The 14,099-nt window shown below is 31.4% G+C and overlaps 2 protein-coding genes across 5 annotated transcripts; one reads left to right on the forward strand and one right to left on the reverse strand.

The window, feature by feature from the left end:
• Positions 1–653: 653 nt before the first annotated feature.
• Positions 654–9,947, forward strand: LOC145093703 (rab GTPase-activating protein 22-like). 4 transcript variants are annotated; one of them, XM_079031928.1, is made up of 13 exons: positions 654–930; positions 1,536–1,730; positions 2,770–2,868; positions 3,016–3,119; positions 4,082–4,555; positions 4,628–4,797; positions 5,449–5,571; positions 5,972–6,060; positions 6,279–6,479; positions 6,675–7,085; positions 7,819–7,902; positions 8,296–8,468; positions 9,696–9,947. In XM_079031928.1, exons 2-12 carry the CDS (start codon positions 1,596–1,598, stop codon positions 8,335–8,337), a joined length of 1,932 nt encoding a protein of 643 aa, XP_078888054.1. In that variant the 5' UTR covers positions 654–930; positions 1,536–1,595; the 3' UTR covers positions 8,338–8,468; positions 9,696–9,947. The 4 variants fall into 4 exon arrangements, with proteins under 4 accessions (XP_078888054.1, XP_078888052.1, XP_078888051.1 ...); XM_079031926.1 differs by having other exon boundaries at positions 4,082–4,797; positions 8,296–8,435; XM_079031925.1 differs by having other exon boundaries at positions 655–930; positions 4,082–4,797.
• A 556-nt stretch (positions 9,948–10,503) lies between these two features.
• Positions 10,504–13,485, reverse strand: LOC145093705 (putative peroxidase 26). Its single transcript, XM_079031929.1, has 4 exons — positions 13,201–13,485; positions 12,176–12,355; positions 11,645–11,804; positions 10,504–11,115 (listed from the first exon to the last, which is right to left on the reverse strand). Exons 1-4 carry the CDS (start codon positions 13,453–13,455, stop codon positions 10,694–10,696), a joined length of 1,017 nt encoding a protein of 338 aa, XP_078888055.1. The 5' UTR covers positions 13,456–13,485; the 3' UTR covers positions 10,504–10,693.
• Positions 13,486–14,099: the final 614 nt, after the last annotated feature.

The following is a 14,099-nucleotide window of genomic DNA, read 5'->3' on the forward strand; positions in this document are numbered from 1 at the left end:
TTGAGGCCTCCTTAGTGAGGTGCGACGTGGCAGACCCATATTGGAGGGTCCTCCGTCACGTCTTTTGCCTCATTCCCTCATTGGCTAAAAGGAGATCTTTTAATTGTTATGAATATCATGACTATCATCTAATGGGCAAGTGGAACTCTCTGATTGGTCCTACGTTTGGCGGGATGTAACCTCTTGGAAAAGAGGTTAAGGTGCGACTTTGCACCTTGACCACCGTACCAGTGATCTTCGCGTTGGTGAAAGCCCAGACTTGGCTTTTAGAGTGGGTTCTGACCAGGCAAAGCCCGACGTTAGTTTGACTTCTCCTTTTTTGACGTTATCCCAGAGGGATACGTTAACAGTAACCCAAGAAATACGTATACATACATATATAATTAACAGAATAAACTTTAAAATTAGGGGCTATTTAGAATTGAGGGCCCTGAGCCCTTGCTTAGTTTTACAAAGAATAGAACCGACCCTGCTCATAAAACACCTTCTTTTGGAACTAGTAAGATGTTGCACAATCCCAACAATCCCAATAAGAACATGATACATTTCTTATTATTATTGTGTCTAGGACTTTAAATGCGTGTAGGGTCATCCCAATGAATAATTTTTGATAGCCAAACTTCAAAGGAAATGAGTTCATAATTCTATAGATATCCAAACAATTTTGACCATCAAAACACTTGTATTCACACCCATTTCCCAAGTGCAAATGCCATAGTTAACTCTAAGGTGAGATCAACTCGTTTCAAACAAGTTTTATCTCAGCCCATTTTTTTAATAAAAATCAAAAGGGAAAAACAAAATTCAGGCGGAAACTAAAGAAACGGTCTCTGTTGTGTTGATGGAGACGAAGCTGGTAGACCGATCTCTGATCTTGAAGTTGAGGGATATTTCAATACCTTTGCCATAGTTATATGCGTTTATGTTCAGGTACAACTGCATCATATTATTCGATCGAATTTAACTTCAAGCAATTTTGCTGTCGATGATCATCTACCATTGTACTTACATGCCAATTAGTTCTTCTTTTTCACTGGATTTAGGGTTTCACGATCTGTCGTTAAAACCGGATACCATCTATTCCCTCAATTCGAGTACGCTTAGCAAATGTGGTTTTCCCCAAAACAAGCGTCCAATTGAAATACAAAGCGAGCAAATCTTTGTGTCGAACGTTTTTTTTTTTTTTTTTTCTTTCTGTTTTCCTTTTGTTTCTCCCCTATTCGCGAGGGCAGGTTAAAGTAAAGTAGAAATGAGGTCGAACTTGTTTAAGTTTAACTGAAATTCATGATTCGGTTGCAAATTTATTTGATCGTATTCAAAATTAGAGGTAGTTTTTGATCATCCAGAACATTTCTTCTTCTGATTCATCAGAAACTCTTGGTTTCTTACGAGTTAGGCCACTAATGTCGTCTTTTTGTTAGCACAGTAACTGCATTTCATAGTCATGGTGCATGCTTTTTTCTGATTGAATCTGATTTGTTAATTGTTTTGTGGTTTCCTGATTTGGTGTTTTTATGCAACTTGGCATGCTATAGGACTTTGATTTGATTGCTAGACATTGAAGAGAAGTAGTAGACATTGAGAACAATTTGGAGATGTCTTTTGACGGAGATCACAAGCAATGGATTTGTGGAAAGAGTGGTACAGTGAATTTACAAAGAGTTGGTTCTATTGTTCAACATATTGGGGAGCCTTGTCTTCATCAGTCACCAATAAAGGTTGTTGTTACTGTAAGACTCTGAAAAGCCCTCTTCTAACTGTTTTCTTCTTGAAATTTTCAACACTTCTTTCATGATAATTGAACTTTAAACAAGGATGCAGGGTTTTACAAAAGGAAGGCCTATGTGGTTTTGTTACATTGTTTCAGTTTAATATATGAATTGTGCTTATCTAATGGTTGTAGTAAATGAAAAGTGGCTTTTTATAAAGGGCTAAATGCAAGAAGTAGCAATGCAGTTCCTTTTATTTGTTTCTTACAGGATTGTATTTAATACAACATTGTGCTTTCAGTTTTTTTTTCTTATTAGAACATTTTACTTGAAAACTCTAAGTAATTATAGCAGTGAAACTAGCTTTGTTTTTGGATGACATTGCTATAATTAGGTAAAGTTTTCAAAGAATGATGCTGTAACAGGAATAAATGCATAAGATGTTATAATAAACAAATAAATGAAAGTACATTTCTCTTTCTTGCATTTAATCCTTTTACAGAATCCATGTATGAACAAAGTTTACAAAATGTATCAAGCTCTGTGATGATACTGAAAAGCTGTTGGTTGAAATTGAATTTGGGTTTCTATAAGGAATCATTAAGGCCAGTTATAGCAAATTTAGAGAGGGGAGGCTTTTGGTGGGAAGAATCATATTTTCTTTCACATGTTAAATGTTTTTCCCATGACAGAATTGATAAAATTTAGTAGAAAATAATATGTAAGGCATTTTTATAGGGTTAAATGCAAGAAACCACAATTTCCTTTCATTAATTTGTTGATTCTAGCACCCAACTTCCATTTCTTCTTATTACAACATTTTACTTTGAAAAATCTATCAACTATAGCAATGACATCAAAATACAAAGCAATCTCATTGATATTATTAGGTAGATTTTTAAAAGTATATTGGTCTCATAAGAAAAAAAATGGAAGTACAATACTATAATTGGGTAGTTTTCCAAAAGCAATGCTGTAAATATAATAGAAAGAAATGAAAGTAGCATGTGCTACATTTTCTATGTATTGCCATTAATGACTCTTTGTGTAAATTATGCAGATAAACAAAATGCTTAAACCAGAAAAGTGGCAAACAACATTTGATAGTGATGGAAAGGTTTTTGGTTTTCAGAAAGCACTGAAATTGATTATTTTGGGGGTAAGCTTTTACTTTTTCTTCATCTTTCTTTTTTTACCTTTTAGCTTTATTATGTGGGATAATTATTACCATAAGTACACAATATTATATTTTCCAGTTTTTTAGGCATAGAATATAACTTCCCTAATGTTTTTAATTTGTGTGTAGGGGGTAGATCCGTCAATAAGACCTGAAGTGTGGGAATTCCTTCTAGGCTGTTATTCTTTGAGCAGTACAGCAGATTACAGAAGAAGGCTAAGGACTGCAAGGAGGTCTGTACTCTGTACTATGTTGTTTATGTATTCTATTTTAAACTGCTTATTTTAATGTTTATTTAATTCATTCTTTCATTGTATAAATTCTTTTCCACCAATTACCAGATTTTGAATGCCTTTTGTGACACATATCATGTTGCATGCATTGACCTAGTTTGTAATATTAGTTTCTACATCACTCTAATCATTAGTATGATTGGAAAATATATAACACCAGGAGAGATAAAGAAAAAGGGATTACTTTAATTAATAAATAAATATTGTTTATAGGTGCTAGTTATTCTAAAATACCAACTAAAATAGTCTTAACTATTACTTTCTCACATAAACTTATCCTTATTATCAACTTTTAATCCTATTTAACCAAAAAAAAAATGATATACAGTGTTAATTGCAAGAACTAGCAACATACCCTCATTGATTCGTTAATTAATTATTAGGGTTAATATCATAAAAGACCTTATATATTGTGTTTCTTCTGGATTAAATCTAAATTTTTTTTTTCCTGAAAAAGACCTTGCATTTTTCCATTTTTTTATTTGGCCCTTTTAGTAGTTTTTTCTTTTCTGAAAAAAATTGTCAAATGTGAGGGTTTTTTCAGAAAAAAAAACAAAAAGTCGAGGTTTTTTTTTTCGTAAAAATGAAAAAAATTCAAGGTCTTTTTTACGAAAAAAAAAATAAAGTTGAGGTACAATCCGTAAAAAACACAATATATAAGGTCTTTTTATGATACTACAGTGTTGTGCTTTGAAAGATATAATGTCAATTAAAAACAAAGCAATTTTCACAGCTATGTTTGGATATATTTTCCAAACTACAATGCCTTAACAGTTAACACACAAATAAACAAAAGTATAAATCTATTTCTTGCATTACCCCTTTCTTTTTATGGACTTATCTTTTATATATACACCAATATATGATTTAGTAAAACTTTTTTATAAAAACTTTGGATGCAGGGAACGCTATAAAGACCTTATTAATCAATGTCAGTTAATGCATTCCAGTATAGGCACAGGTTCTTTAGCCTATGTTGTGGGGACAAAAGTCATGGACATGAGAACAAAGTCAGAAGATGATGAAAGAAGAAAATCTGAAGCAAAACAAGAACAATCTTCCACCATTGATTCTAATCTACTAGAATCTTCCTGCAATTGCTCTGATATTTGTGTAGAAACTTCTTCTACTACTCCATATAATAGAAGTGAAGGGGATGATGAATCACAATACAGAACTTCAAATTATTACGATTTCCCCCCTTTACCTGTGACAAATTTATTTGAAAAAAGTGATGTAGTGGTAGATAATAAGAATGAAGTTAAGTCAAAGTCAAACGATGAAAGAGTTTCCACAAGGCGGAAGCTTAGATTTGAAGAAGAAGAAGATGATGATGGTGATGGTGATGATGACGATGATGATGATGATGATCATGTGTATGATTTTCAAATTAATAACAATGTAGATTTAGTAATGGAAGAGAATTCTAAATGTAGTAACAAATCCAGAATTGAAGTCACGGGGTCTGAATCAAGATCTGACAATGTGGAATATGAAATGGAGGAAAGAAAGAAGGATGTGTCTGAAATTAGGGTTTTGAATAACACAGTGAAATCACATGGAAGAACAAGGAGTCAAGATAGAGTGTCTGAGTGGCTTTGGACTCTACATCAAATTGGTAAGTTTTTGTTTATAGTGTATGATAATCGAGTAATAGTCAATGTTAGTCAAATAGTCAACTACAATTGGTCAATGGTAGTGCTATATACAAGCTCAAACTTAGGAGCTTTTTTCATTGTTTATTGTCTTTTATTCTTTTTAATCTATTAACTAGGAAGTAAAAATTGTTTTTTTTTTGTTTAATTAATGTAACTTATATGCATAAAGTTCTAACCTTATAAAACGTGCTTTTTAATTTTGTATAAATGTAAATAATAGAAAGTTAGAATCTTGGCGACATTAAGAAATATATAAATTAGAAAATTTTCAATAGTTAAAAAATATATGAGTCTATAAATATTTATTATTATTATAATATTTTTCTAGTTTGTTTTATCTTTATTTCCTTTGTTGTAGCAAGTAATTAAAAATTGAATATTATTATTGATTTATATAACAAAAATAAGTATATATAAATTAAAATCAGTGGGACCCATGAATAAATTGTGGACAGGTTTTTGTTATGGTGGACAATTGGAGATATACCCTTTGACTATGTTATTAATAAGTGTGGAAAAGTTGATATATATTCCTTACCTTGATTTTGTTATGTTATGTTATTTATTTATTGTAGAAGGTAGTTATTGTTTCTGTTTGTGCCTTTTTGCAGTTGTTGATGTTGTGAGAACAGATTGTCATCTGGAATTTTATGAAGATACAAAAAATTTAGCACGGATGTCAGATATTCTTGCTGTTTATGCCTGGGTTGATCCTGCAACAGGATATTGTCAAGGTTGTGCTTTTTTTGCCTCTCATAATCTTGTTTTTTTTTTTTTTTTTTTTTTGAGTTAAATGCAAGAGATAACAATTTACTTTCATTGATCCTATATATAGATGTATAGCATCCCACTTTCATTTCTTCCTATTACAACATTGTACTTTGAATAATCTACCCAATTATAACAATGCCATCGAAATACAAAAGCAATTTTCAGTGTTACAGTTGATTAGATTTTTCAAAGTATAATGTCCTAATAAGGAAAAAAAAATTACAATGCTAAGTTGTGGTAGATTTTTGAAGTACAATAGTTTGATAAGAAAAAGATTGGAAGCACAATGCTCTAATAGAAAGAAATGAAAGTTGGATGCAAGGTGTAATCCGAATTATGAAGTGAATGCAACTCTGATTGCAGGTATGAGTGATTTGTTATCGCCTTTTATTGTGCTCTTTGAGGATAATGCTGATGCTTTTTGGTGCTTCGAGATGCTTTTAAGAAGAATGGTACTTCTAAACTTGACACATATATATTATTTATGGGCTAAATGCATGAAATAGTGATGATGTATTTCCATTTATTTGTTTATAATAGCATCTTACTTCTTCGTTTCTTCATATTACAAAATTATACTTCAACTCTTTTCATATATAATATCTACCTAATTATACATCGTATTTGCTAATCCTGCAATTATAAGTTTGTTTTCCTTCCTTGTGTCCAGCGTGAAAATTTTCAGATGGAAGGAACGACAGGTGTCATGAAACAATTGGAAGCACTTTCACATATTTTAGAACATGTAGACAGGGAAATGTTCACTCACCTTTCACAAATAGGTGCTGAAAGCCTCCATTTTGCCTTCCGGATGCTTCTAGTACTTTTCCGACGTGAGTTATCTTTCAGTGAGGCACTTTGCATGTGGGAGGTATGTATTCATTCTTCTTGCTTAATTTGTCTAGCTAGGATATTAATTAATTAATTAATATAATAACATGTCCTACATGTAATAATTACCTTTGCATTAGCAGCAACTAAGAAATAGCATTGTGTTTTCAACTTTTTTTTACCATACAGGACGTAATGGAAAAAAATTACTAAATTGCCCTTTTGTTGTCACCAGATGATGTGGGCGGCTGATTTTGATGAATCCTTGGCTTTCAATCTGGAGAACAGTTGTCCTGAACTTCTAGTCCTACAAATCCCAAAGGAATCAACTACAGCCACAGCCACACAAGAGGAAATTATTGAGAATGAAAACAGTGGATCAAAAAATGGTGGATCAGAATCAAAATGTGGGAATTTAGAGCGCTCAAACTCCGAAAATAATGGAATAAAATCCACTTTAAATCATCCCTTTTGTGGATTGACAAAAAGCTTGTGGTCAAAAAATGATCGTTTTCAAATATGCACGATAATATCATCGACAAGGAATGGCGATGATGAATTGCCCATTTTCTGTGTAGCTGCAATTCTTATTCTCAATCGCCATAAAATCATGAGAGAAACACGTTCGATTGATGATTTGATAAAGGCAGGTGGATTATAAGTTTTTATTTTTACACTAAACACAAGAAATAGCAATTTACTTTCGTTTATTTGTGTGTTCTATAGCATCCTACTTATTATGTCTTTCTATAACAGCTTTGTACTTTTTTTTTCTTTTCTTATTAAGGCGTTGTATTTAGAAAATGTCACCCAATTTTAGCATTAAGTTTTCACTTTTCATATTGGGACATTATATTTTGAAAATTCTACACAGTTATAAACAGTGAAAATTATGTTTTATTTGAATGACATTGCTATGATTGGGTACATTTTTCAACATACAATGTTGTACTAAGAGGAATTGAAAGTAGTGTGTGCTATTTCTTGCATTGAACCCTTTAGTGTGTGTATCATAATATCTTACACATGTTTCTTTCTATTACAACTTTGTACTTTAATTTTTTCTATTAAGGCACTGTTTAATGAAAAATCTACCGGATTATAGTATTGCACTTACATTTTTTTTTCTTTATTATGGCATTATGCTTTGTAAGATCTGCCAAATTTATATCAGTGAACATTGCGAAAATTGCTTTGTATTTTGATGACATTGCTATATTTTGTTAGATTTTCTGAAGTACAATGTTGTAATAGGAAGTAATGGAAGTATGATGCTATAATACACATATCAATAGAAGTATGTTGCTGTTGTTTATGTATTTACTATTTACACATGATATGTGTCCCTTATTTGGTTTTGATTTCTACTTATGATGCAGATATTCAATGACAATATGCTGAAGATTAGGGTTAAGAGATGCATACGTACAGCCATTAAACTCCGAAAGAAATACTTTTACAAGGTTTAAACATATAAATTATATTCATCTTTTTCCTTTCTAATTCACTTTGCACTTCTTATCATGTTAGATTTTTCATACCTTTTTAGTTAAACTCATTAATTATCATTTAGTTTGAAAGCTTTTACTTTTTTTTTTTTTTTATTTTTATTTTTATTTTTATTTATGTCAAGTAAAGTATAATGGGTGAATTTCTTGTGTTTTTTGTAATTTTTGATGTTCGTAAAGTAATAATGTACTTTTGCTTTTTATCCATCTTTTAGTTGTACGTTATAAATAGTGTTTATAACTTGTAAACTATTAAATTTCTATTATTATTATTATTTATTTATTTATTTTTAATATATAAAAGTAGAGATATTCGTCTTTCTGACACTATTTTTTCATGTAATCCAGCTAATCAAGAATAGAAGCCCAGCTGCTACCTATGATGACTAGTTTGTGAGGCTTCAAATTTGTGATCAAAGATTTTACCCTTTTGTTTTATATTGGAAGAGTTCATAGCAATGTGCTTATGCCATTTCAACATTCATCAAGTACGTTTAAAAATCGCTCGATTTTTAGTAAAGGTACTTTTTGTTTTCTTATGCATGAGCCAATTACATTCCATGATCATGTTTTGTTGGTATGTAGGGGTGGAATGAATTTTTTCATATATTATATGTAAATACATTATTGTATAGTTCTAACTTCTATGTTCTAACATATATATATATATATATATATATATATATATATATATATATATATATATATATATATATAGACACACACACACACACAATTTAAATATAGTTATTAAAATTTTATTTACAAAAATAAAATATTAAACATGATAAAAGCTCATTAACACCCAAATAAGATTATAAGAAAAGTTATATTTTCTGGCTATTTTTATAAAATGAAATTGTAACTTTATTAAATTAGGGAAAAAATTTACAAAGATCTGTGTCATTAAAAATTACATAAATAGGGTTGTGTTGCAAATTTTTGTTCGATTGGATGGAATGGAATGGGCAGGTAATGGAATAAGCAATGTAAGAGAATGATTCATTACATTCTTTGATCATGTTTTGTTGGTTTTTGGAATAAAATGAGTTTTTATATAAACTTATGTAAATAGAAGGTTTAGTTTTAACTCTATTCTGCATATTACTTAATTATATAATATAATTTTATTTATATAAAAAAAATTGACATATAACTCAGATAAGACTAATAAAAAAACATATTCTAGCTATTTTTAGAAAGAAACATGTGTTATGATTAAAATTTTGAAATTAAAAAAAAAGATCTGTCATTAAAAGCCACATAAAAAAAAATTGGTTATATTGCAACATTTAATTTCATTCGATCATGGAATGGAAAAGAAAACGCCATCGTCTGGCTTGCTAAGGAAGGAAAGTTAATAAATTGGATGGAATCACATTCCTTGAAGAGTGGTCCATTCCATTCCATTGGACAAACAAAACAACTTTTTTCCATTCCAATGGAATGAACCATTCCATTCCCTTCCTGATTACATTTATGTAGAAAGGAGTTGCCCTTCCAACTTCCTACATTTGTGAAGTTAATCAACTATATTAACATTTATGTAGAAATAAATCTAATATACCCCTCTCTGGACTTGCTAAATAAACTTAACAAATGATTTCATTTTAGTGGATGTTTGTTCTCATGATTCCATGAGATTTGGCCGGAATCGGAATTCAATTCCATGGCATTCCAGCCTTTGATTGCAAAGGAGTATTTTCATTTTCTGAAACATCTTTTATGCTGTTTTGTTTGGTTTTCAGGATTATGAATTGGAGCCCTAAATGATTGTCATAGGAAGAGGCTGTTCATGGGTACATCTTGCAAGGTCAGAAGAACACAATCTCTTTATTTGTGTATTGTGTTTAGACATTTTTTTTTTTTGTTTTAATATTTTGAGGCGATTATAGAAGGTTTCACGTTTAGCTTCCATACAACATGTAAACTTAGAATCAAAGAGCTCGTTGCAATTCTTGCTTTTCAAGAGGAATAGATTTTTTATTCTTTTTTCTGTATATTATAGCATCATGATTTCATTTCTTTCTGTTATAGTATTGTACTTTGAAAAATATACCCAATTATAGCAATGTCGTTCAAATACAAAGCAATTTTCATTGCTATATTGGGTAAGATTTTACGAAGTATGCTGTTTTAAGAAAAAAGGTAGAAACTACATTGTTATACTAGCTAGCAGAGTTTTAAAATTACAATGTGTTAATAAGAAAATATTTAAAAGTATAATGTCATGATAGATATGGGTGTGCAAAAAACATTATTGAATAAAAAAATCAAATCATTGTGAAAAACCCAAGGTCTGGTTTTTTGTGTTAAGAAAAACTTAAATTTGGTTTTCTTTTATATAAGAACCGGAATCGAATGTGAAAACCCTAAAACGACGTCGTTTTGTGTATAAGTTTTAATTTATTAATTTACTATATTAAAACGATGACATGTGTTTACGGTTTTTATTTAAAATTAAAACAATGAAATGCCTTTACATCGTCTTGTATCTTTTTTTTTTTTTTTTGGTAAATTACCTTTATTGTTTTTGATTTTATCAGCAAGGTTACAGAATGAACACAAAAACATATAAAAAACCGGAGAAAACCCGAAAAGACCGAAGATAATCGGTCTCTTCAAAGTCAAAAACCAATGCTACAATACACAAACAAATGAAAGTACCTTGCTGATCTTACATTTAGTACTTTTATTAATAATAAAATGACAACATTGGCTTTATAAATAAGATAACTATATCAATCTATTTGTTGACCATTTTGCAATTGAGTCGAATCTGACCCTGGGTTCCCGTAAGAACCTTAAGCCCACCCATCCGGCTCATGGAAAAAGCAAACCCAAGCTTGAAATCTTGGAGCCCTGCAGCATATTCATCGGATAGGTCATGTGTATCTTCACCATAGATTAGCTGTTGGTCAACTCCTAGAACTGATTTATTTTCCAACACTCGAGAGTAGTAGGAGTTGGTGAAACTGTGACTCGGGTTACTTGGGTTTAAGTTTATGAGTGGGTTGGGTTGACCGAGTCTTACTTTCTGAGGGCATTCGGCCCGCAAGTAAGTTAGTGTAGATGGTTCCATACTTGGGTCGGGTTTCCCGGTGTTGTTGAAATTGTAGAGACGATCTAGTATGTTACTGCATCTAACTCGGCCCATCATATGTGCTCCTGAAAGTACAAAAGAAAAAACACATAAGAGCAGAACAAGTTGTACTGTGTTTGGTGTGTATTTGATTTAGACTATTTAGACTTTCGCCGATGTCAATAGGACAAAAATTGCAACCTTTTTGTCATAGACATGGACTCGCTCTCGATCTCCCGTTTTTGTAAAAGACGTAAACACTTTCCTCATTTCTCACCATCGAAAATATACATAGAAAGCGAAAATATACATAGAAAGTGTGTCGAGTCCTGTCTAGTCTTAGTATGTGTAACAAACACGGTTGAAGGCTGTGTTTGTTACTTAAGACAAGACTCGACAAGCTTTCTAGGGCTATTTTCGATGATGGGGAGGGCATTTATGTCTTTTACGATAACAAGAGATTGAGGGCGAGTCCATGTCCCACCTTGTTTAACCTTTTTATGTAGGACAAAAAAGTTGCAATTTTTGTCCCATTGACATTAGTCTCGGTCTCAGTCCAATGCATATCAAAACCAAATGCTGTACAATGACAAAGATACTTGTATGGATGCTTACCTAGGAGAGTAACCATGTCTTGCAAATCCAAGCCTTTAGATTCAAAATATGCCAAAGACGATTCCCAAGACATGGAAGGCGAGGGGAAGTCTACCCATGCTGCATTCGATTCGAGTCCGTCCCTTCTTCCCAAGAAAACCGGATACGATGGCCCGCCCGACTGTTTAAATTCATCAACAAGTTGTTAACTCTTCATATGGGATGAACTTAATTTCGGATTTAAGTTGCCATGTCCATACAGCTTGAAAATGCAAGAAATAGCAACCTACTTTCACTTTTTTATTATAGCATTGTGATAAATTTCAACACAATTTGAATTTGTTCATCATATTATAATGTCCCAAAAAGAAAAGAAAAACTGAAAGTAGAATGCTACAAATGAATAGAATTTTCGAAGTACGGGTGTTAATAAGAAAAACGTTAAAAGCACAATGATGTAATAGAAAAAAAAATGTAAAACAAATAAATGAAAGTGCGTTGCAATTTTATCCTTTGCATTTATGCATTTGTTTTACTAGTATGGGCACTTACCAAATACACGGCATCTCTAGCTGCAATATTGAGAATGTCAGCACATGAAACTGCTCCTGGGCATCGTGATTCCAAGACTTGCTTGATTTTATCGATAAGCACGAATGCTGCTAATCCTCTGGCTTTTGGTGATGCTTTCTCTGTATTTGGCCCATCTAGTAGAATCGATGCATCGCAGCCCTATCATATTTTCTCCAATTAGCTTTTCATATTTCAAACTCTTTATAAATCAAATCCTCAATGTGTGTGTGTGTGTTTTTTTTTAAATCTTAATATTTTCAAAGACAAACATGGTAGGTAAATATGATAAATCACTTATTAATTTTTTTTTAAAAAAATGACAAAAGATAAATGAAAGACATTGGTGCTCAACTCCCAAAATATCTTAAGTGAGAAAACGTGTTGACTCATCCACAAAACAAGCCTTCTTTTGCTCCTTCAATCGGGTGACGTAAAAAACGCTATCTACTCTCTTCAATGCCTCTCAAGTTTTCTTCACTTGTTTTAATATATATATATATATATATATATATATATATATATATATATATATATATATATATATATATATATATATATCGCAAAGTATCTGTCGTTTTATCATTAAAAGGCTGATGATGGTTGACGTAATCTCAAAGACTCAAAGTTGTAAAAAATTGTTTCATAATTTATCAAACCATCAATCTATCTAACTTCAAGTTGGAACACAACAAGTTTTCTGGAGAGGTCTTGTATCTACATACATACATACATACCCAATATACATCCTAACACATAAATATATACTTACATATGTACAAGAACATACATATATATCTATGAGGATGTATTTTTATATACGTACATGCATATATGTGTGTATACTTTCATATATTCACATAAATCATACATATATATACAAATAAATAGACATACATGCATATATAAGTATATATATACACGTACATGCATGCTTTGAATTGCAAAAAGTGCAAGATTAGTAACTAATATGATGACCATATGTTAGAGAGTCAAAGAGAACGTACATTGACCATGCAATCAGCATAGAGCAACTTGATGAGCTTTGGAGCAACAGTCTTATCATTAGCCCATATAAGCTGCACTTGGTGTCGAACAAATGGCTCCACGTTCGCACACGTATTGTGTACTTTATAAAAATGGCGAATTAGTGGTGCTGACTCAGGCGGCATCCCTACTGCCGCCTGACTGCCGCCAACCATCATCTCTAATGCAACCAGTGCAAGAATGGAAAGAATCACCAACCCTTGTTCTCTCTTCATCTTTGTATTAAGCTCAATTGAAAAGGTTGATGTGAATGCCTCATTGGAAACATGCTACCATGTATATATAATATATATTGGTCTCCTTACTTTCTAAGGAATAGTTAATATTTATATGTTAATCTTCTGTCATGTTTTTAAAATTAGAAAAAGTATGTCTTAAGTCTATCATATTGTATTTCAAAAGACTTGGTATGGGTTATGGGAAAATGGATTGATTTAATAACAAGAAACGAGTGGATGACAAAAAAAATGTTGAAGGGCTTAAGACGTTTATAATGGTAATGCATAGTTTAAATGGTTTTGGTAAAAGTTTTTGAAGGCCAATAATCAAATTAGAAAGGAAGTGAAAGTGTGCTATAAAAACCGTAATAATAACATAAGAACTAAACATTCAACTAGGGATGTTTCTGATATGAAACCAACACAAGAATCAGACATAAAAATAAATGAGGTTGGGTTAGAAATTTCAACCCGTTTAATTAAACGAATTGATACAACATGAAACGAAATTAAATGAGTAAGGTTAGGGTCAAACTATCAACACAAACATGACTCATTTATTATGTTCAACTTTTTAAATTTTTTTTAGGTAAACTAGACATGACGAAAACCAAAACCAAATATAAAATAAAACTTTAGGT

Source organism: Lactuca serriola, chromosome 3, assembly GCF_051521515.1.
Source record: "Lactuca serriola cultivar US96UC23 chromosome 3, Lser_US96UC23_V15, whole genome shotgun sequence".
NCBI lineage: Eukaryota > Viridiplantae > Streptophyta > Magnoliopsida > Asterales > Asteraceae > Lactuca > Lactuca serriola.

What these genes read in the sequence shown, in the direction of transcription:
- LOC145093703 (XM_079031926.1), top strand. Translation starts at nt 1,596, where the DNA reads ATGTCTTTTGACGGAGATCACAAGCAATGGATTTGTGGAAAGAGTGGT. An exon ending in TGCAACAGGATATTGTCAAG is followed by an intron (nt 5,572 to 5,971) that starts GTTGTGCTTTTT and finishes CTCTGATTGCAG; the next exon opens with GTATGAGTGATTTGTTATCG. An exon ending in AGATGCTTTTAAGAAGAATG is followed by an intron (nt 6,061 to 6,278) that starts GTACTTCTAAAC and finishes CCTTGTGTCCAG; the next exon opens with CGTGAAAATTTTCAGATGGA.
- LOC145093705 (XM_079031929.1), bottom strand. Translation starts at nt 13,455, where the DNA reads ATGAAGAGAGAACAAGGGTTGGTGATTCTTTCCATTCTTGCACTGGTT. An exon ending in CTAGAGATGCCGTGTATTTG is followed by an intron (nt 11,805 to 12,175) that starts GTAAGTGCCCAT and finishes GAATTTAAACAG; the next exon opens with TCGGGCGGGCCATCGTATCC. An exon ending in AGACATGGTTACTCTCCTAG is followed by an intron (nt 11,116 to 11,644) that starts GTAAGCATCCAT and finishes TTGTACTTTCAG; the next exon opens with GAGCACATATGATGGGCCGA.